Here is a 23,759-nt window from a genome sequence, read left to right on the forward strand (position 1 = left end):
TACAGAGATTTATCTAGGTCCTCACTTTCTGAGCTGCTGAATGATGGATGTAGAGGTGCTGATGCAACGCAGCATCAGCACCAAAGCCAAGGAAAGGGGTTAACTCCAAAGCACATTGTACTAAGTGCCCAGGATTTGCAAGGTCAGATGGTGAAGATTAGTTTGATGGGTTCAAGCTCTACCTCTGCTTCTGTGAATATCCTTGGCCAACTCATTTGACCTGTTTTGCTCTGTGACTCTTGCAGATGAATGCTGTTAGATACCCTTGAGACGATTTTGGATTCCATTGCCCTGGCTGCCTTCACAGAGGGGATGTTTATGAGACAGCAGTCTTACCACAGCAGTCTTACCACAGATGGCACAAAAAAAGGGCAAAACTTGCTTCTTGGTACTGCCACTCAGCACTGAAACTCTTCCATGAGTTTGCCTTACCTCTGTGACCCAGGATGAAATGACTGAAGTGAAGCCTGATATCCCAGAGAGACCAAGTTTTCATTACCCCTGCAAGCACCACCATATCTGCTCATCATGGACATAGCACCCTTCAGCCTGAGGGATGACAAGAGCTAACACAAACACTGTCCTGAAAGCACCTGCACAGGGTGAGCAATATACTCAGGTGCTCACAGCCAAGCCTGGAATTAATTTTGTTGCTGAATCTCCAGTTTGAGTGAGTGCTCAGCACTCTACAGGGAGAAGGTGAGGTGAGGGGGAGGAGGAAAGCCCTTTCCTTGCTCAGGGATGCTGCTGAGCCCTCCACAGAGTTTTTTCCAACTGGAGGAACTGATGACTGACATAACAGCATGGCCACACTTAAGTATGGTTAGCAAAAAAGCCATCAACTCCTCCTGATCAGAATTAGGAAGAGAAATCCAGGGCAGCAGCAGTGGACGGTTTGCCCTTGAGTGAAGCTAACACTGAAGTTCACAGTGCTAATTTGACCAAAAGCTGTGTGATCTTTAATGAGCAGAGCAAGCCTTAACAGGACTTGTCCATGAGAAGATCTGTACTGGCCTCAGCAACTTTGATAATCAAACACACCAGTGTCCAGATGCTCTGATGCTGGCTGGGCATTCCAGACACAGCAGAGAGAGAGATTAGCTCTGATGACAGACACACAGACACCTTTCATGAAAGCCACAGCAGCCCGACGGATTGGCCTATTTTTAGTACCCTCCCGCCATCCTCTACAATTATTTCTGGTTTCCTGATGGAAGGCTTCCTGAATGCTCTGATCAGTGCCTTTGGGACGATTACCAGGACTGGTGTGTTCCACAGCCCTTGGAGAGCACATCCCTTTGATTTTTTTTTCAAGTTCAGGCTACACTGCTACACTGAACTCCCCAAATCGATTTTCCATTTGCCCTCCCTTTCCCTTAATAACACTCTCCGTATACTGTGCACATTTAATTTACTCCAGCAATTTCCCGTCCCACTTTCACATTTTTGACCATAAAAACCTGGGAAAAAGATAACTTATACTGACAACTCTGTCAGGGCATCATTTCTCTTAATGCATCACATTAGAGTCTTATTGAAGCATGAACAATGTGAAGCCTGGGCTCACCGTTGTCAGCCGCCAAGAATGTGGCCTCGTAGACATTATTCTTAATGTAGTCTGACTCTCGATCAAGGACAGCAGCAGTAGTGATCTGACCATTTGTGGCATTAATGTTCAGCCAGTTTGCAGGATCTGACAGCTTAGAGTATCTACAGAGAAAGGAAATAAATACATGGCAGTCTTTTCACTGACATACCCTTAATATTGCTTGAAATAAGGTTTTTCTGGACTCCTGACCCATGATTCAAAGGACCTTTCGATAACTGGTTATGTTGACAAACAAAACACTAATTGAGTATCTGGGTTTTGACCTCTACAATTATTCAATTTCTCTACTTCTTTCATTTTAAAGGTTTTTCTTTCCACTAAGTGCCACTTACATGCCAGCTTCCTGCTGCTGGAAGTGGACACTGCCTGAGGTCTCTACAGCTGAGGAGAAATAGGGTCTGCAATGACCACTGAGCATGTATGCCTAAATTAGAGGATGAATTCCTCTCTCCTTCTCTTAGTGTTGCCCTTCCTAAAATAGCTTATCCTCTAAAGCCATGGGTATTCTTGTTTTCTGCCCACCACTAATAACTGTTTGGGAAATAACACATTGGAAGAATGCGAGTTTTCAGGTCACTCTTTTGGAGCACAAGCAGCAAACTGCCCTGGAGACAATGGGAACTCACAGCTGTATTATGGTGTGGACCCAAGGGTGAAGCAGTTTCAGGTCTGCTCTCCTGAAACATCTTTATATGTTCCTGAAATAGCAGGTAAGATGATGCTCTGCATGTGGGAGGTTTGAAGAGAGTAGTGACAAGGAGGTCCCCTTGTCAGGCCTCAGCGTGCCCTGGGCTGGAAAGACCCAAGGGGCAGAATCACCTCCCAATTACTCAGCCAATTGAGCAGAAACTTGCTTGTTTCTTGGTTTTATTTATTAGTTGCTTTTGATTCCTTAGCTCTCAGTTTTGTACAGTTTGAATTGAGATGGACTCTTATTACCTAAACTGAAAGTAATAAATGGCCAAACTAGAAATTACTGAAATAAGCAAAACAAAAGGTGAGCTTGTTTCATGGGTAACTCAGACCTGCTGATAGTTTCATATTTTTGTAGTTAGATATGCAGGCAGGAAAACTTCTGCCTTCTGGTGAATAACCCTTTCAAGAAGTGGGCTGTTTGAAACTGAAACTCAAGGTAAAACTTGAGCTGCGTGAATCCATGTGAGCAGCAAAGCAACACACAGCTGCACACGCCCTTGCCAAAGGAAAGAATTACATTTCATGGAGCTAGACTCTTTGGGATGTTTTCATTTCTTTTTAATATCACTGCTGTAAGTCTCCTGCCCTTTCTCTGCTAAATGACCAGGGATCTAGTTTCAAAGCTGGCTATGGGAATGTGTCTGTGGCTAATGAGGATAACTTCAGGTGTGACATTGGCCATGCCAGCTGTGTGTTACTGGAGATGCTCCTGCTTCCTTATCTTCTATTTGTAAAAACTCTGTTTCATCAAAGACTGTTTAGAGAGAGACTGAAAACTGCATGCAAGGCCCTAGCAGCTGGATCCATCCTCTGTGAAGTGCTTATCAGGGATCTGTAGGCTCAGCTTTTGGGTATTTTTTTTCCTAACACACCAATGCTGACTATGAAGAAAAAACAGATTATCCTTTGCATAGCTCACAAAGACAGGACCCCAACAACAGTCCACTGCTTCTGCAAAGCCTTAGCATTGGGCTCTCCTGATAAAAAGGGGGTAAGAAAGGTTGTACTTGGATTTAGAAATGAACTGCTGGTGGTTACACAAAATATGTGTCCTGGAAGTCCTGGGAAAAAAACAACTCAAGTAATTGGCTGTTCATATTCACAGAAAGTCTTACAAGACCCTGCACATGCACTGTGTGACAGCAGGAATGGCTCAGTGGAGCCAGTCCTTCTCCCAGAAATGGCAGATGCTTGTTTGGATTACAGATCATCCACCTCAGGGTTACAGAGAGTATTCAATCAGGAATGAGCTGTTCTCTCCTCTGAAAACCAGCCCTGGTACAGACATCAGGGAAATAAAGACCCTTCAAAGGCCAATATTTCAAAAAGAATGTAAGAAAAACTGGCTTGTTAGTTAGGATGGTCTCTCTCCTCAAAAGTCACAATACCTGTCTAAAGACAACAAGATGAGGCAGTGAATAAACTATCATTTGCTAGACCAGACAGCTCTGTGCCAGGTGAAATATTTCAAACTCTTCCTGACACGAAATGTCACAACTGATGTAAGTTTAAATGGCCTTGGCTCTGGTCACATCACATACTCAGCTTTTGCCAAAAATACTGTGGTCCTTGCAGACTGGGATTAAAAATAAACAAACTTCTGTGGATGTAGAAGTACCCAAGAGTGAGAAATGCATTTCCCATCTGCACACATGGAGGCTGAAATACTTGTGAAAGGTGTCACAAGGACTCTCAGCTTCACATACGCTTTTCTGCCAATGTCTTTCCTGGGAAAGTGTGTGAGTTGGGGCCCTGGCTTGTACATGCAGTCCCCAGTCTGCCCAGGTGGGACAAAACCCAGTGAGTGGCGCCCTCCTGGTTGCAGCATGGACTAAATCTGATTGTAAATAGCTTAGATAAAAAACAAATCTGACTTTCAGAAGGCTAAAATGTTGCCAGTTGATCCCATTCCTAGGGAAACCAGCTAATGAGGAGCTTATGTCTGGCAGTTGGTCTGAAGGGAAAGGGAAAGTCAGAACAATCTCACTTACTGCAGAGCAGGCAGGGGCTGCTGGTGTGCTTTATGTGGACTGGCTCAGACACAGCCTGAGCATCAGTGGCATGTGAATGAGTGTTTGATTGCTCAGGTAATATCTAATGATATGATATCTTCAGAACCTCTCAGCAGCTGTTTGTCACCAAGTGAGTCTTGTGCTGAAAGTTCCTCTTGCACTGTGCTTTTTAAGCCAGTTTGAACCTAAATCCTCTGGAAGCAGCACAAGACATGACTAAAAATGCCAATAATTTCCTTTGGAAATTTAGCCCTAGCCCTTTCTGTGCCTCAGTTTCCCCTTTGCAAACCAGAAATAAGAAAGCTGCCTTTTTCTAAACCTCACTTTATAAAGTGCATGAACAACACAGGTTAAAGCATCCTTGATGAGGCAGAGACAAAACACCCAGTACCATGCACCCTTGACCTCTCCCTTTAGCAAGGGTCCCCTTGCTATTGACTGCCTGTACCTGAAGCTGTGAACTGCCCCTTTGCAGGCCAGTAACATGGGAACCAACTCTGTCTGCTCTCTGCCTTACCTGGAGGGTACAAGCTTGCAGGATACTCTGCAAGCACTTGATGGAGGGTGTCAGCCCTTGCCAAGCATTTTATACATATCAGTTAGTTTCTGAATTAGCTTTTAGCTGCTTTGCTCCCCAGACTTTTGCAGCTGAACTCCCTCTCTTATACACGAGCTCACTTGGCTGCCTGGTCTCCCACCTTACTGCCTGCTGCATGAAGCGATCAGGATCCACTGCTGAAAACGTCGTCAGGACTGTCCCCGTAGGCACCCCTTCCTCCAACCTGATTAGCTTGTGGTTCGTTGGGAAATACGGTGCTTCGTTGACATCTGTGACTGAAATGGTGACTCCTGCTGTGGACTGGAAGGACATCTGGATGCCACTGGCCAGGGGAGCTTGGTTTGATACCATCACTGTCAGCATGAAAGCTCTATTCATCTCGTAATCAACGGCCTAAAACAAACAAACAAGTAAGTAGAGAGCCAAGCAGAGAATAAACTCTACCTTCTGGCTGAAAGCTGCAAGATTTAGAAGGCAGATATCAAAGTCATTGCCTTACCTCATTTCTTCCTGAGCTCAGTTCTTTTGAATGTGTGAATCCAGATCAGCTTCGATCCAGTGGAGGATTTGGCCATCCAGTATTTGAAGGGTCAAATAGTTACAGCCATCTCCCTCCCCCCAATATAAACTGCAAACAGTGGGGAGGATTTGCCCTGTGTTTTGTTCCAAAAAAGAACCTGCCTGTGTTAGTTGAGTATTGAATGATCAAATCCACCAAGGGCTGCTCTAAATGCGAGAAGTGGAGCCTGTTAAGAGGGACTGGACAGGTACTTAATGCTGCTATTAGCATTTAAAGCTGCTGACTAAGTCACTAGGACTGTCTATGTGGACTGAGCCTGAAGTGCTCTTCATTTTTCCTCTTAAGTGATTTTACAAGCAAAGGTGGAGCTGCACAGAACAATGCCTAGTCGGGTTAATCAGGTGGTCCTTCCAGTGGGACCCCTCATCCTCTTACAAAGATGCCTGGTGATCTCTTGAGGCTGCCTGCACACTCCTACAGACATGTTTTGCTGTTGAGTGGCCACAGATCTCTTCAACAAGGATGATGTGCCTTAGGAGGCAGAAGGAATGAAAAGCCTTTGCTGGCACAACTGACTGAACCGCAGCATAATAATCATTTCTAAACCATCCCACTAATTATTACGAGGGAAGTTGCTAATCATCTGCCAGGGAGGCTTGAGTTATGCAGGATCACACCTCTGCTTGTTAAAAAATGCTTTGCTGTAATTTATGAGTTTAGCAGCTTAACCATTCTCCCCAGCACCTTCCTCAGCGCCGTCTGCACAGTGCACTCACGGTGTAAAACGCCACCGCTACATTGTCTTCAGCAGAGCTGTACTGATTTACATCAGCAAGATCTGCCTTCCACGTTCTGTTTAAACCCCAGTATTGTCAGGAGAGAAATCAAATCATAGGAGGCTACACGAGAGAAACAAATTTCAGGGGCAAAAGGTAAAAACAGCGGAATCTCGGTTCGATTGAAGTGCAAATGCTCCTATTGCTAAATGGTTCCCTGACAGGCAGGGCCAACATTTAATAAATAAAAGGAAGCATAAAGATTCCCAGTACACCCACCAGCACTGACTCAGGGACTTGTATTGCATTCAAAAAAAAAACCCCATGCATGGTAAAAGTTCCCATTTAAGCACTATTCAAGGCCTTGAAACAATTCGACTAATGCATCTCCTCAATTTCTTTTCACACTTTCTAATTGAAATTCCTCCAGTCTTCATTTTTTTTTCCCCTTTTTTTCCTGTGTTGGTCTGTGTGTTAACCTTGCCCAGGACCAGTCTGCACCTCCCTGTCCAGAGGGGCTCAGATGGAGCTGGGAAAGGCTGATATGATGTGGGAAATCACTGGACTCCCTGCACAGGACACACCGATCACACATGTCTGTTAGGACGAGGCCAGGGAGTGGGGGTTTTTTTTCCCTCCTAAATGTAGAGCTGATCCCTCAGATTCTTTCCCTCTCTTTAAGGACCAACAAAGTCACCACTGACAAGACACCAGTGATGCTGGTGTTGACTTTCCAAAAAGCAGTGCAGGGAGGGGGCTGCACCAGGGTCACCCAGTAACACTCATCCCACTGACCAGGGCTGGGCTAGGACTACCCAGTAACATCATCCAGGTGTCCAGCATGCTTCAATCTGCAAAGAGAGACTCCATCTGCCTCCTTCTTTTCTGTGACCATCTGAGTCCTATTTCTCATATTTTGTTAAAATGAAAAAGATAAAATCAAGAGCCTGTGGCTTCAGGGTAGGGTTTGTGCCATTGTCCCCACTGGGACAGGAGCTCCTTGCAGCCAGACACAGTCCAGCCCTAAGCAGAAGTTCTTTCACACCATAATAATTTCTAACAGAACAGTTCATACTTCTGCTCCCTAAAACTGTTTCCCTCTGAGGATTATAGCACACAGAGCACACTGTGTTCTTCACACTGTATTAGCCCCTTCCATCCTCATGCACCTCACTTATGGTGCTGCATATTGAACAGTCTGACATGGTTTTAGGGATGTGGTTTAGTGGTGGATGTAGCAGTGCTGGGATAATGGTTGGACTTGTTCTTAAAGGTCTTTTCCAACTTAAATGGTTCTATGACAGCAAGATCCTGAAAAAGCCCACAGTGCTGCTACATTTGGGACAAGAAGGTGCTGGACTGTTGCCTACTTTTACATTTCATGTCCAAGAAGCATGTGACATGAAATGAAAAACTAGCACCTTTGCAGGTATCCCTTGTTGGATGTTCAGTGTCTGACCTGGCACAAACAGCTCTGAAACACCCCCAGGAGATGCTGCACATCCTCCTCCTTCACCACCCTCTTTGACCTGGATGCAGCAGAGTGAAGCCAAGGGCTTGCCATGAGTCCTTCTTTTCTCAAAGTACTTTTAACTAAGGTGAACAAATTTGCCATATGTTAGTGTTGAAGCAAATGATAACTGAAGGTTCAGAAGCATCTCCATAATAAATTCACAGCTCTGATCCATGCACATGTAGTATCATTTTACTTAGACAGCTGCCACACTGCTGCTCTTGGAGATTGTCTCCAGACTCTGCATTGCCTCATCTAAGTGGGAAGTTTCTCACTCCCCTTGATCAAGGCTTTCTTTGAAGATTAAGTTATAGAAATGATTTGGAAAGGCATGAACAGAAAAAGGAACATTTGTTTGGTGATTGGACTGCAGCTGCAGATGGGGTTTTGCTGAGAGTGGCTGCAAAATGGTCCCCCATGAGCATCATCTGAACTTCAAAGGGCTTCTTGGTTTGGAAGAATTTCTGTCCCTTTATTTGTGGCCCCCCCAACTGCTGGTGGAGGGGTGAGATTCTTCATGCAACACCCTTCTCTGCACTGTTTCTGCCATAGCCCAGATGCAAACCCCTTTGCTTGCAGCAATGGGGAGTTATGTATAAGTGGTTTCAAAGAGCCACATGAAAACCCAACCATGTAGGTCTGTAAATAAAAGGTTCCTTACTTGACTTAATTTTTCACCCATGTTTTCCACCTACATCAGGGATCAAACCTGCAACAGGCTGCTCCCACACCATGAAGAATAAGCTCTGACTGGCCACCCAGTTTGATGTGCATACATTCCCCAAATCCTTAGGCATATTCACTTATTAACAGAGAACAAAATATTTCAAAGAAGAAAGGGGAATCCTAAGAGTCTTCACTTCTTCACCATGAAAATTTAATCACAAGCAATTTCACTCATTCTCCTTGCTGAAAACACACCAAAAGCTTCCTGGCTTGAGAAGGGTAAGAAACTCTGGGCACCCAGGAGGAACAGGTGAGGTTATACAGTGAAGACATTCAATACAATTTCAAGCTTTGAGCTCATCTTGACAAGGTAGGATTTCATGTGGTTCTCTGCATTGTGATCACTGTGGGTTACACAGCAGTGGAAAGTCAACACCAGCATCACTGGTGTCTTGTCAAATCTGCCCTGCTTTTTCCCTGCAAGTTCTGGATAAAGGATGGCTCATTATGCAGAAGTCCTTGTGTAGCAGAGATGATCATGTAAATCCCCTGTTGTTCACTGTGATGTGCCTTTTAACTACAGTTGTGACACTTTACTAGATTAGGAGTAAGTGGCCTTCCCCTGCTTGAAGTGAAAGCCTTGGCATTTCCATCTCAGCCTGGCTGCTCACATCAATGTAAGTTAAATTGCTGCATTTTACTTTGTTGAATGTTTTCTTTTTAGGCAGAAAATACATACATATGTGTATGTGTATACTTACATGTATGCATCCATATACATGTGTCTAGAACTACTGCTAAGCTTGAAGAGGTTTTGTAATGTTGCACCAGGTAAGGCTGTCAACCTTCCTTGCAGAGCAATAAAGAGTGACAAATAAAAAGACCCTGCTGAAATACCATCTAGCAGGTAAGATGATGTCTCCCTTAAAGTTTCAGCAAAGTGGCATCTGCAGACACAGCCTAAGGGTCAGAGAACAGGACAAGCTCACAAGCTCACACGTTCCTACCAGCATAACCTCATTGGCATTTCACTGATGTCATTCTTCCTAATACCCAAACTGTAAGTATTAAGAATGACTGCAACTTATTAGCTACAAGGAAGCAGGACTCCCTTATTTCAACACAGAGCTATTCTTAAATCACGTTGCTCTTTAAACATTAGCACATCAGTCTGAGTTGTTGATCAAAACTTTCTGTTAGAGAAGACCAGGCTTATGAAAAGATGCAGGCTTTGTCCATCACAGCATGTGTGATCCTTTTCAGGTGCAGTGCACAGTGCATGTTGCCCGAGCTCCTACAGATCACAGCAGCCTATTTGTGATGCCTTCACTTTCTTGGTAGTCAGAGGGAGCATCCATAGGCATCTTATATGGGAAGAGCTTCAGTGAACTCCGAATGGATCTGGTTATGTTCTGGCTCTGTGTAATGACTGCAGAAGCATTCACAGCCTGGGCTGCTGGCCTCAGTAATTGACAGGGAAGTGAAGGCTCAAGTGCAGAAAGAGTCATGTTCTCTGGAGGCAAGGAGGGAAACAGAATTTGATACTTACTGCAGATATCCTGAGGGTTCTAGCTCTCCTAATACTGAAGGTAATGGGTGGAGGAAAGAAAGGATGCAGGATACAATCTTATTTCTTTGGACAAGCTGATCTAACCTGGGGAGATCTCAGCTTTCACTTGAGTGGAGCTATTCTGAGCTGAGGATCTGTCCCACACAGTGTGTTTATTGCTTGATATTAGGAAAAGGAAAACTTCTTCAACTTCTTTCTGCCAACCCTGTCAATCAGAGAAAAACCCTGTCCTCCTTCTACTAGGAAATTCACTCCTCCTGGTATCATTCCTGCATGCCCTGCCTTCACAGAGCATCACTGACTGATCCCTTGCAGTGAAATGCTATCCCTGATTCACAGCTGGCAGGGAGTTTTTCAGCTTAAAAAGGAGAAAGTGCAAACTGTGCCCTAAACCTGCCAGGCAGGGCAGAGCTGCAGATCTCAGGCACCATTCCCTCTCACAGCATTGAAAGAGTTAAGGAGGAGTGGGACACAGAGGTCAGGCTGGGATGTTGGGAAGAGCCTTTAACACCAGAGAGTTTGAAAGCTTTTGGTGGGCTGGGCTGAGCTGCAAAACCCAGAACCAGTGGCATACACTTTAGGTACTCAGAGCTCCTGCACAGAGACAGATGGGAAACAACAGACTCGAGCACTTGTATTCCCAGGTATAGAAAACATGAAATAGCTGCAGGCTTCTGGAAATCCTTGTAGCCTTAGCCAGCTGAATGGGTGACAAATCTATTCCCCCTTACCTTCACAACAGTTACCATGCCCTCGTTGGTGACGGGGTCTGTCCGGATGGTGAAGTGGCCCGAGGGGTCCCCGCTGATGATGCGGTAGATGGCATTCCAGTTGGGAGAGTGAGGCTGATCCCGGTCCATCACTGTGAGATTTGCCACCACGACCTCCACTCTGTTCTCAGGAACTTCACCTGAATACTGCAAATAAAAGGCAGGAGTGGTTATGGTGGGAGCTTTCTGTCAGTCCTCACAGCTACCTCCCCTCTCCCCTACACCAGCACACCAACCAGGAAATCAGTCCCGTGGAGAGGACCACAGGGTTACACATCATGAGCAACACATTCCTTTCTCATTTCTAGTTTCCCCATTATTTTTTGGCTTTGAATATTTTTCCAAACCTTCCAAAGCCTAGTTTCATCTCTCAGCCCAAAGAGGAACAAACTCACTATTATCCAGGCACTGCCTAGCAAATGCTCACTAAACCAACAACAAATGTTCCTGACACTCTTGTTCAGTTACAGCAATGAGAGAGTTAATTGTCAACAGCAGGTAAAAGTGGCAGACTACAACATGCATTTTTTAGGATGACTATGTCCTTTTAACCTGAAGTATTTTGCCTCACTCAGATTTCAGTGGTGGCATTCTATTGCTTCTTCAGTGATTTTACTTCTTTTTCTTTCTTTCTTGATTTGATTTTGTCTCATTATTTGACGTGTTTCTTGTGACTTTGCCACAGCCTTTCCCGGTGCTTAATTCTCTCATTTAGCGTTGATTTCCATGGAGAACATCCTTCACAGGCATATCCTGACACATTAGCTGCATTCTTTCCTGCTTTCCAGTCCTTGATTTATCATATGGCTGATCAGGGATCCTGGCCTGTGAACAATTCCAGTGTTTGGGGCTCAGAAGCTGCCAGTAAGACACATTCCCAGATTTTCAACTGTCCTCATCTCTCAGCATCGCCTATTAGCAGCAATTGCAAATCAACACTCTGATTGACATATGGCAAATTAAACACTGGGGAAAGGATGGGAGCGGCTGGCTCTGAGTCTGTAACCAAAATCCTGGCCCCAAACTGCAGGAGCAGAGCTCTTCTGAAAATCTGGCCTTTGGTGTGCACAAATGCCAGGTTATGTAAATGATAATAAATCATTCCTTTGTTAGCACAAGAGTCCCTTTCCACTCCTAACTCATCCCCATCCATTGGAACCTTGCAGTTATGTGTGCTTATATTTAGTATATATTGTTCCACCACTGACAGCAAAAATATTCAGTCTGCTTTATGTGAATTTAAATTTGCCCTTTAGTGGTATCCTGAATGGCATTTTGCCCTCTTTTCTGTTATGCACCTGTCCTAAACAAGTTTTCATTAGTGAATGCAGATGGTGTCTCTTTCCAGCCATGCTGAGTGGTGGGGAAGAGGAACAGTAGGAAGCTGCAGGATAATTCTAGTTCCAGTGCATGCTGCAGCTCTTCTTTTCTCTGTATTTCCCGTGATTTCACTTTTTTTTACCCATTCTCATGCCCAATTTGAAATCTCTGCGGCACACAGCTTAAGCAAGGGAAATAACACATGGAAATTTATCAAAAGCCTCTTTAAAAATCCATCAGATTATGTCATATGCACGCTCCTATTACCAACCTTGTCTGCAACCCGCTCGAAAGAACCGAAGGAGATTAGTTAAGCAGGATCTTCTCTTACTAAATCCACACTAGTTATCGCCCATTACATTACATTCATGTTGTATGGCATGCCAGCAATGACAAGTTGATGGGCCCCCAGTCTCTTTTAGGAGATGGCTGTACTGCCAACATCAAGATGCCGTATCATAACTACAAAGCTGTTAAGCACTTGGTGCAACCATCTCAAATCTTTGACTCAGGACTGCAGTTTCTCATTCATTGCTACCAGGCTTGTTCCTTGCAGAACTAAACAGAATTAACTCACCTAAAGTAAGCCATCAATTGGCTTTAAGAGATTTAAGAGTGCCAGACCTACAGGATGCTGAGCATCTTTAGTAGATCTTAACCAAAGTGCTACCAGTGAGTTTGGGTTACATGGGAAAAATCCCACACCATCGCCAACAGATTTTACAACAGCTTCTGTAAAACCCATCCCAACATCTGTCTTCAGCCTGTAGTGACAAAGATTACTACCAGATATTTTAAAAATACAAGATATAGAAGAAATGATAAATACAGAAGCAAATCTCAATAGAAAGCCTGGAGGAAGACTGCAACAGCCTATAAAACTTTTCTGTTAGGGTTAAAATCACAATGCTCTGCATTTACTGATCAATCCAGGAGTTTGCTTAATCCATCTAGTTAGTGTTGATACCTATTAGATACAGTCAGGGAATCATCAGCCCCACATAGCACTGAGGGTGGATACTGTTACACTTATAAAGCCAAATATTTTCCTGATGGGAACAGAGTACAATGACAGGAATCAAAGCAGCCATCCAAAGCTATCCAGCTTAAGATGCAAATCTTGGAAAGACTCACCATGAAGAACAGAACAATTTTTATCAGCTACAGAGCAGCAGCTACTAGAAATCCAAACTGGAGCCTGTCTTTCCTCCTTCTAACACTCCTCCACTATCAATATTATAAGTAAGTGCTGTAAGGTGTATTGTCCACAACTGTCTTTAATAAATTTAAGTAATGACTTTAAATTACATCTGCTAAAGAAAGGATGGCAGCTCAAAGCTACCTACACTTCTTTAATATCATTCCCTCCCTACCCTGGAGTAATTTAGGATAATGAACAATGCCATCTTTCACTGTGCTGCTTTGCAGCATTCCCTGTGCTGTTAGTTCTCTATCATAAGATTACAATTGATTTTCAAATAAAGCAAAGAGTATCTATTCAAACAAGGTAAAACAATGGGCAACAGAGGAACTGCTGAAGTAAACATAAGATTAATAAAGCAGCTCTTGACCTATACTTGTAGCATTTACTCATATTCCCCTGTAATTCATTTGGCTTCACTTTCAATTGCTGTATTTGAAGTCCTTAATTTCCAGCTTGTTTCTTTTAAAGACCATTCACAAAGATTTCTATAGCTGATTGTTACACACTCCACTTCCCTTCTGAGACAGGAATTGTTCTGAACCTGGCATATTCTTAAACCCTTACATTCCACAAGGTCTTTTCCTACCCCACTATAAAAGCCTGTGCTTGTGAAAGTCCTTCTCTCATTCCTCTAGAGGCAGCCCACGTGAAGTCACGTCTAGCTGAAAAGGTAATAATTCATCTGATTTTCAGGTTGCATCAGATTATACTAAACTTGGTTAAGCCCAGAGTGTCTTGGTACGTGACAGCATATGACACATACAGACAAATATCACTCTGGAGAAGAAAGAGATTTATGTGGGGGGACAAATGATGAATTCACACCATGACTTGACTTTGTGCTATAAATTTGGAGCCTGGGCGGTGAAGCCACGCACAGCACAGTAAAACCAATTAGCTCACTGCAGCCACTCCTTGGAGGCGTGGAGTTGAGATGGATGAATACAAAGATAATGATTCAGGCTTCCTTCTAAAGGGAATTCTTTTTTCCAATGTTATTACTTTTTTTTTTTTCCTAGCTGGTTTTGCTTAAAAGCTGCGAAAACAAAGAGTTGTTCACCTGCATGTCTACGGGAAAGATTTGTGTTGTCTCCAAGATTTGCTAATGATGACACAACATTTGTGACAGGCAGAAGTAACTAATTCTGAGGGCTGAATTGCATAGAGAAATGGAGTATTTTATGACCTATAGCTATGGATTAAAGCAGAAGAATAAAGGCAACTCAGTCCTCTTATTAGACTGAGCCCTTCTCCTGACAGCTATGACTGCTATGAAGTGCTGCACCTTCTCTCTTGGTCCCTTAGGCTGAGAGAAACCAAAATGAGAGTGAGTGAGCACACGTATGCACATGGCATGGGGTGTCCCCTCTCTCACCTCTTTCCTCTGCCAGGATATCCCATGACACAGCAATCTCTGGGGACCAGGCGATGTGCAACTGTCAGAAGGCACAGAGGGCTACCCATGCCCACCAAGCTGTGTGAGCAGGCACCCAGCCTGAACACCAACCCACAGCTCCACCACGCTTAAGGGCATGCTCCCAACTGAGTCCTGGCACGAGCCAGCTGTTTACCTTTCCCCCACAGTATTTAACAAAGAGGCTGGAATAGCAGGTGAATGAATAAACAACTGCAGTTTGGTTGCAGCAACCTGTGTGAAATGTAAGGAAAAAAAAGACAAAAATCTCCTAATAAATCATTAATTGGGATGTGCCTGCCCAGCTGCAGCACGGAAACAAGCAAATGCCATCCTAATTGATTGCTCCTTATTCCATCTTTATAGGCTTGCATTTTTTATTGTGGGGGTTGAGTAAGCCCAGAGGTGTAAAATACCTCTAGATTGTACTCTGTGTATCTGCCAACTTGATATTTAGATCAATAATCTTTTAGCTTTTTTTCCCCCCCTACTCCTACTACTGGTAATTTAGCTTTTCTTCCTAGCAGCCTAATTGCTGTTTTCTTACACCTTACTATCAATTCTCTGACCTTTATTTTCCAATATGGTTTGCTGTAGGGGATGACTGTTCCAGGTCTGCAAGTTATTGTCATCCCCTTTGTGCCATACAGGTCAGACCTGGCTATCAGTTTCTGTGACAGTCAAACAGTGACCTCCAGGTTCTTGCTCCACCGTTGCTGTTGTGCAGCAGAGACCACAAGCTCACTCAAATCCCCACCAAATCTCCAGAAAGTCAACCACATTTTCTGTGAGAATCACATTTTGAGAGGCTCATTTCTTAACCACGTTTTACTGAAGAAAGATTCACTTTGGTGTGTTACGGAATGAAGATCACTCTCTCAGTACCAGTGTCCTCACTTTTCCCTGAGGCAGCCCATGGCATCTCTGCTCTTCATCTCACCAGCCAGCAATTCCTAGGTCAGCCCCATGCCCACAACATTCCTGGCACTGCAGCATCCCTGCTCCAACTTCACCTTCGCTCAGATCCACTCCACAGTCCATCATGTATGCGTATCATACTTCAGACTAGTTACATGCCATGTGGCAAATGCTTCCCAAAACATTCTCTATAAAGCCCAACACACTGTTGCCAGCTCACAGTTTTGCTCTGCTGGTATGAGGCCCAGCTGTCACAGTGCTCATTCAGCAATGAACTGCTGGAGCTGGGGGCACCGGCTCGTCGTGGTCGGGCAGGATCAGCCTTGCCTAGCAGAGCGAAGTGCATGACAATGAGCTCACCAACTTTTAAAGGGTGCTTTGGAAGTTCTGCCTTTATCTTTAGCAGTTTGTGCTAGTAAAATGCCTCACCTGCCTGCAAAGGAGTTCTCTCAGGTCTGCCCGTGGTGTGGTGGAGTCAGACCAGCTTGTCTACTGGGGCTTTCTGGAAGGAGTGATGAGTGATGTTCAGTTCGGTCTCAATGTGACAGTTCCAACTCTGCTGGATGAGTTTGTAAAACAAAAGCAATCCCTGGATTTTTACACTTCCAAAGCTGATCTTATGATGGGGTACAGTTGTGTTCCTGCAGCTGATGGCTGCCTTGGCTCTACCCTTTGTCTTTACCGGTCTTATTTTTAAAGAAATATTGTTTTGGACTAAATGACAAGATTTACTTTGTGACTATGAAGACAAAGCAGGAACAGAGGAGGAGAAACCAGTACCCCTTTTTTTTCCAGAAGCAGCAGACTCTCTGCTATAATGAAGGAATGTGCAGGTCCCACTTTCACCTTGGTTCAAAGACTCAGAGTATTTGCCAAGAGTTCAGAGACAAGAGCATGTAATAGTAAGAGGATATTAAAAGAAACTTTGCATGTCTGACAAAGAGCACTAATTTTTTTTTTCATTATCAGATGTTACATTCTTGTGACAGAATGAAAAGATGCCACAGAAATGATGACACCAGACACTGTTCTGCTGCAAGATAACCATTTCCAGATAAATATATCTCACGGAAAGAAGTTCAACGTTTGCATAGGAATTTAGATACTTTATAAAAATGCATTACAACACAAAGGAGCTTTTTACAACATTCATATGAAAGATTTAAAAAGAGATTAAAATTATGTCCTTGGAAAGGCATATAGCCTTGTCAAGAAAAAAAAAACTTTCTACATTAACCCCATGTAGAAAAGTTGTACTTTATCTGTATTTCAAAGGCCATAAAGAACCACTTTAATCAACCTACTTGACTTTGGGGACTTGCACATCTCACTGAAACTCAGGAAATCTGGCATAGTGTGGTTTCAAGAACACAAAAGCCTTTAATCTGTAACCTGGCACTCTTGTACATCCAAATCCTGATACTATCTCCTTGTTAGGAACTAGAATTGTGAATTTATCCAAAATGGGATCTCATCTCATCTAAATGATGTAGCCTTTGCAACAGTGACCTTTAACAATGGTTATACTCAACAATAAAAGATTTTGTGTCAGGAGACAGTGGAAATAGTATATGTTAAAATTCTGATCTGATAGCAGAGCCTTTTATTTTCCAGTTTTAGACAAGAATCCTTTGAACATTTCATTTGCTCTCTTGTCTAACATACCTTTGTTTCTTGCCTACAGAATGAACAGCAGGAAAAGCTGGCGGATACCTCTCTGCAGACTATTTGATTGTCAGGTGTAATTAGTAATGCTATCTTTTAAATAGAGGCATAGATTTAAAAACAGCTGGAACTGCCTACAAAGCCTCATTCTTAAAAATAAAAAGTATATACATACAGTTATATAATAAAACAATTTTGCACAGATACATCATTGCTTTGCAGTGGTTGACAGCCCTATGCTTCCCTTTAGTTGCAGAACTAAAGGCTCTGTTACCTACCCATGTCTCCTGAGGCAGTGGTAGCACTGGGGCTGGAGCTGTGTCCTGCCCTCTGTTGCCTGCAGGATCCTGAGAACATCATTAATTCACGTGTTAGTTGCTAAATCCATGAGGTCAGTCTGGATTAGTCTATCGATCTCCCCAGTGCATTGCCATGTCACCCTGTGATCCCCACTGAGCTACTGTGATGGAAAAGCTCCCAGACAGGAAAGCTGGCAGAGAACTGCGTGCTGGGGATGAGCTGGATCATGAGCATGGCTCTTCCCCAGGCTCTGCACTGCATTGGCTTCAACTAAGGAACCTGAAGAGGTTTGCACAGCTAGGGAAAAACAGGCCACAAGAATGACCTATTGCGAAGTTTCACCATCTCAAAGGCTAACAGTGGTTGGGATACGTTGACCTTCAGTTAACAAAGAAGCACTGGTGTCTTGTGCAGCACCCAGGGTGGCAGGAGTGGCTTTCCAATGTGCAGGCTGTGTCAGTTACTGTTACTCTCTAAAATAACCACTTTCCTTAAAATCAAGTAATTTATTGGCATGTCAAGCCTCACATTTCTTTCTCTTTCTGTAAAGTAGCAAAGTGTGTTTTTTTGAACAAAACTTTGAAAATTCCTCATATATATGTAAACCAGGTGGCAAAAACTGTGACAGAGTTCAGCCTCTAAGTGAGCAAAATGTACTCCACAGGTTTGAATCTGTTTCTTGGTGAAAGTGTATAGAAGAGGATGTTTCGGTTCAGGCACCTGTAATAAAGTTTCATTAAGAAAGGCCATAAGCTGATAAGTCTGGTTTAGGATTTTCTTATTAACTGCCCACTCCTCATAATGAGTTTTTAATTTCACTTTTTTTCCAGATTTTAAGGCATATAAAGGCTGCTCATGAGCCTTTGGGATCTGAAGATGGATGTTTGGGAAAGAGAGAATTTTTTATGTACACTATAATCCTGGTATGGAGATTTTTAACAAGTTTCCTGTATAGCACAGCAGAGCCAGTCTGCATGCTAACACCATCTCAAACCTCCTCTGCACTGCATTTGAAATCTCTTTTTTTTCCAGATTACTCTCAGAATTAGGACTAACAGGGATTCTTTTTGTTGCTTTTAATGACCAGATTTGAACACCACAATCAGATGCTGGAAAACCCAAACCGTCATAAACAAGGTTACTGACTGGACAAGAGCATTCTTGTTGAAGAAAGGCACTGAGGTATGTGTTTTATTCTACAAGTGCTTTTCTGTTGTGGTTTAAAGGTGTGATTTTCTGAGCTGTGCCACGATGGCCAATTTTTTATGTCCTGAGTGCTGCACTAAACATCGTGGCAATGCCTGAATGGTGGGGTGGGAGACGACAGTCACAGAGAAATCTATGTGCCCTACCTGCTGCCCTGTGCTGTGGCTTCTACAGGAAGGGGATGAGGAGTGGGGGACACATGCCTGCGTTGAGGGGATGCTGAAAGCTCCTCCAGTTTGCAGACAAACCCAGACAGTTCAGCTGCAGCACTGCCCTGAAGCAAGCAAAGGAAACGGCTCCTCCCGAGCCCACCTTCGGATGCAGTCCCTAAAATATGGTGTTACAGAAAGATGCATGTCTGCCTCCTTACAGGAATTCAGAGCACAGAATGAAGAGGGAATTAAATGCAGTGTAATTCATCAGACTTGCCATGAGGAAGAGGCTTCTTGCTGAGATTTCATTTACCACAGGAAAGTCAAAGCACATGTAGCAGAGAAGAGCAATGCACTGAGAAATGGGAGGATGCTGGGTCAAAGAAAAGAGGGAGTCGCTACATACTTGTACATTTAGGAAGGAAAACATTATTGTTTCTTCTCTGTTATTTTTTTGGCAATTCAAACCTGCTACTGCACTAAGCTGAACAGTTTGAAAAACTCTGCCGAAACCCTACGTGAAACCTTGAAACCATCCTCTCTGGTTTTAACTCTGGCTGTTCTCTGTGTTTTGACCCTTTCTTCTCCAACTGCGAAGCATTAAGACATCCTGGACAGTTAGAAATAAGAGAAAACTCATAGCACCACCAAATCCTTTGCTAAGCCTTTTTTCCTTTCCCCCTAGCATGTCACTAAAGGTTTCATAAGTGAAACGTGCTTAATGAAATTCCAGATATATATCATCTTCAAATGCCATCCCTTGGAAGCAACTGTTTTTAAGGCAATAGAACATTGAAGAATTAAAAACCTGCTGACCCAAGGAAGTTAGCCAACTTCAGAAGGAGATTTATTTCAGGGCCTTGTAATAAGGGAGATACAACACCACACAACACCACAGAGCAGGAAGAGTATTCCTCTGTAGATGTTCCCTTTGACTACAGGGATTTTGACAGTGACACTTTTCTGTGCCTCATCTCATTGCACACACATTGCTCACACGTGCCCTGGAATCTCCTTCTCACTGGACTCCACAGCACTATGGAAGGAACAGCCTTGGGATGTGCTTTGCAGCTTCTCCCTCCAGCTCCCACACTCATTAAATGGGGAAGGAGATGTCCCTGCTAAATGAGACAGAGCAGTAAGAGATGCAGCAGCGCCAGATGCTGCAAATGAAGTGGCTCAGGAAAATGGGTTATGGCAAGTGATGGCTGATAGGTGCTGTCATATGCCATGGGTCAGGGGTGGTCTTGCCAATGCACAGGTATCATCTGTGCTTTGACAATATTAACCCCACTGCATAAACCATCAAAACAGTAGGCTGGAAATGTAAATGTCAAAACAATTATGACGTATCAGTATGACGCTGCTAATGGATATGGACCTGCCACTCAACCCTGTTAACAACAGCTACCTAAAAGCACCCTAAAAAAGAGCATTGTGCTGTACATTACAGCTGGGCGGATATGCAAGAGGCACACAGGCACAGAGGTTCTGCTGTTACTCCTGGATTTCAACCACTTCCATGCTGAGCAGCTCTAATTGGCTGAGATTGAGCTCTCCAGTATCGAGAGAGGAAGCTATATTGCTCTTTACACCAAGCAGTACATGTGTCCAATCTGAGAGAGACCAATAGAGTATTTTTTTTTTTTATATTCCCCCTCCCTTTTTTTTTTTGCTGACAGAAAATTGAAATCTGTAATGAAACTGTCGTTCCCATTTTTTAAATCACTGGTCTTTGGCAATTTGAAACTCAAAGGTCTGAAAAATTCATTACTACTAACTTCCATCAAGGGTGTTCCTGAAACCAAAATTACTTAATCAACTCAATTTAGCTTCTTGTGTAGACCTAATTCAGAAAAACTTTATCTTCTTGAATTGTTATTGCAATTAATTCCCCCTCCCCCTTCTTTTTTCTGCACCAGATGACATTTCAGTAATTAGATATTTTATAAAAATGAGTTATTCATTCAGGGTAGCTTCACTTTTATATTTGATTAATCATGTTACCACTAAGGTCTGGGTTTTGTCTCCAAGGAAAGTTTAATGACCTCATTCTAATCCTTCTTATAACCACCAGGCAGGTATCAATGTAGAAAAATAAAATTATCTTCTTTTTTCTCTCTCTCCTTTTTTATTTCCAATCTCAAGATTACATTTGATGTTTTTTCTGTGCGATTGACCCATTTACAAGGAAGAATCTAGCTGATGCCAGTTGAGGTTCAGGACAGAATCAGGCTAAACAGAGCCCTGAACTGTGCCTTAATAACTAATACTCAGTGTAAAGGAGAGGAACCAGAACTGTGTTGCCAAACAGCAGTTGTTTAAAGCACTGTATGTGATTAACTTGGTGTTAATTTGAAAATGAATGTACTGAAAGGAAGTAAACAAAGCAAGAGCCACTGTAAATTTAGATTTTAAGTAATGGGGTCTATTACTAAGTGACTTCTACACATAAGACCACAGGTTTTTTATATCAATGCATATACAGCCACACAATATAGTAGAATCATTCTTAAACCCCACCATTTTTCTGGGAGCAGAGATTTGGATATTATTGATGACTGTTTGCCTTCTGTCAGTATCTATCTATGCTTTGAATCTAGCTCTACAGATATCTATATTTGTGTATTTGTACATATACATCTTTATCCATCTTGCAGACTGCACTAAGCAGTCTCAAAGGTATTTCATCCTTTCTGTGATATGCTATGGTGGTGTAAAGACTGAACAGAAATCACAGAAGGGGTTGATGCTCTTTTCATCAAGACACAAGGAACTATTGTTTTCTCATAAACTGAGAAATATCTTTCATTTCAGATGAAAGAGGTGATAAAATAAAGAGCAAAGTTGAGTACCCACCAGAGAGCACGAAGCGTGTCTTGTTTTCCACAGCACTGCATTGAAAAGGCCTCCAGGCGCTCAGAGATGCTGTGCCTGGGAGGAGCAACACTCCCACAGAAACTCTGCCCCATGGCTTGGGTAGCCATCACATCTCCTAAGTTCCATTGGACTGGCTTTAGTCCATAGCCAACAGTCTTTTTGATTCAAAAGGCAGGTCAAGATGTACATCATTTCTATCAAGACACAAGTACTTTCTTAACCACGGCTAACCTGCACGCCTGCAGCAGCAAAGCCCCTGCCATTAGTGTGGTGGGTCCTGGGCAAAGCTGAGACAGGATGGGAAGAAAGAATATTGTTTCTGCTTTCTGCTTTCTCTCCGTTTGTTGCTGCCACCTCTTGCCCTAACATCCTTACTCTAATTCAGTGTTCATGACAAAGGTTTTTATCAGGACCTGCCGTGAGAGGCAGAAAGCCCATTCCAATTTATAAACACCAAGTTCTTATTTAGGAAAACTAAACTGATTCATAGTTTTCAAGACTCCACTATATATTTAATTGAAATGCACCCAGAATTAGATAGATGCTCGTGTACCCACATGCTACTGGGCATATTCAATTCACTTGAATGTAATAATTTATTTCAGTTAAACGCTGACAGCTCTGTAACAGCCCAAGCTTTACTGTATAGTTTGTCTGAGTTTCATTTTGATTGGAAAATTGCAAGCAAACACAGTCACTTGGGATTTTCCATGAAAGCAGAATTGATTTTTAACGATAAAGCCTGTCTGCAGGACTGTACAGAACTCCTGGGTTTGTTTTCAGCTGTAAAACAAAGCAGTCCTGTAAATTTTCTCGTCATGGTATTAGGTCTTTCCCTTTGCCAGCTGTGACCTGTGCTGTTCACCTTGATTTCTACCTCTTATGACAACTGCATCTGAATTACACCATGGGTATAATTTCAAAGATTTAAAAATACTGTAGCATCCAGGCTAACTTATACCCAAACATCACTGCAGACTTTCTGAATGACACAGGTGCAATGATGGGAACCATAAGATCTGAATGGGCATCTGCATACACAGCTTTATACTATATGTTGAAGAATATAGTGCTCAAGATTAAAGATCTTTTCCAGATCTGGACACGTGCCTAGTGCCTGGGAGACAGCTAGCTACCCACTTCCACTGTTTTTTCCTGGATCAGCATGGTAAGATATGTTTTTAGGAAGCCCTTGGTAAGCATCCCAGCCCATTCTTCCATCTGGAGTAACCCCCACTGAAATCCCATTCCTGCTGGGTTCTCCCTTCCCAGGGTGAGATTAATTTGTAAAACATGAGGATGTATGTAAATGGGATTTCTCATAATGCTCACATGGACTGAATGTCTCTGGATACATCTGGCTATAAACGTGCTCAGGAAACCCCAAACCGCTGGCAGGCAAACTCGGTTTCCGATTTTGCTTCCTCCCACTATTAAACATCATGTCTCCAAACCAGATCTATTTACATCTTGCATCACAGTCATATCTTTCACCCTGAAGGAAAAGCTGAGAGTTTTCTCTGCTCCTTTGCTATTTTTGAACTCACTGTTAAAAACAGAGCTCAGCAAGATTTAACTCGGGGAGGGGGGTGGTGGTGTGTGGCTGGAGAGCAGGTGAAGCCCTCACCCCAGGCTTTGCCACTTACAAAAAAGTCACATTTTTACAGCTCACATCAGCTATTTCTGCAACTCTGGACAGTGTTGCTCTCGCATTCATTGATGCACAGCTCTATTTTATCCTCAAACAGCATTAACACGAGAAGAAATGCACACAGAACAAGGAATCAAATTTTGGCTTATGCTTGTTTGCTTTGCCAGAATTTTGGCAAGTTGACAGAGCAGGAGGATGAAGGAAACGCTAGACCACGGCTGTGAAAAAGGCAAATTTGATCCCAGCAAATATTAGTGCTCTTGTTCAAGATGTTGAAAAAAATCTTGTCTGGATTGCTATACACAAATTGGGTCAGAAGAAAGAAATCTGAGCAGAGCCTGGAGCACAGCAGGGTTAT

The 23,759-nt window shown here is 43.1% G+C and overlaps 1 protein-coding gene across 2 annotated transcripts in view; it reads right to left on the reverse strand.

Moving 5' to 3' along the window:
* The window catches only part of CDH4 (cadherin 4), a 443,355-nt gene that overhangs the window by 12,469 nt on the left and 407,127 nt on the right, over positions 1-23,759 (reverse strand). For both annotated transcript variants that reach the window (XM_062009002.1, XM_062009001.1), the window contains exons 9-11: positions 10,653-10,838; positions 5,016-5,269; positions 1,568-1,710 (exon numbers count right to left, since the gene is read on the reverse strand). In XM_062009002.1, coding sequence (XP_061864986.1) covers positions 1,568-1,710; positions 5,016-5,269; positions 10,653-10,838 — 583 coding nt within the window. The remainder of the gene's footprint in view (positions 1-1,567; positions 1,711-5,015; positions 5,270-10,652; positions 10,839-23,759) is intronic.

This window comes from Colius striatus, chromosome 16 (genome assembly GCF_028858725.1).
Source record: "Colius striatus isolate bColStr4 chromosome 16, bColStr4.1.hap1, whole genome shotgun sequence".
Classification (NCBI taxonomy): Eukaryota; Metazoa; Chordata; class Aves; order Coliiformes; family Coliidae; genus Colius; species Colius striatus.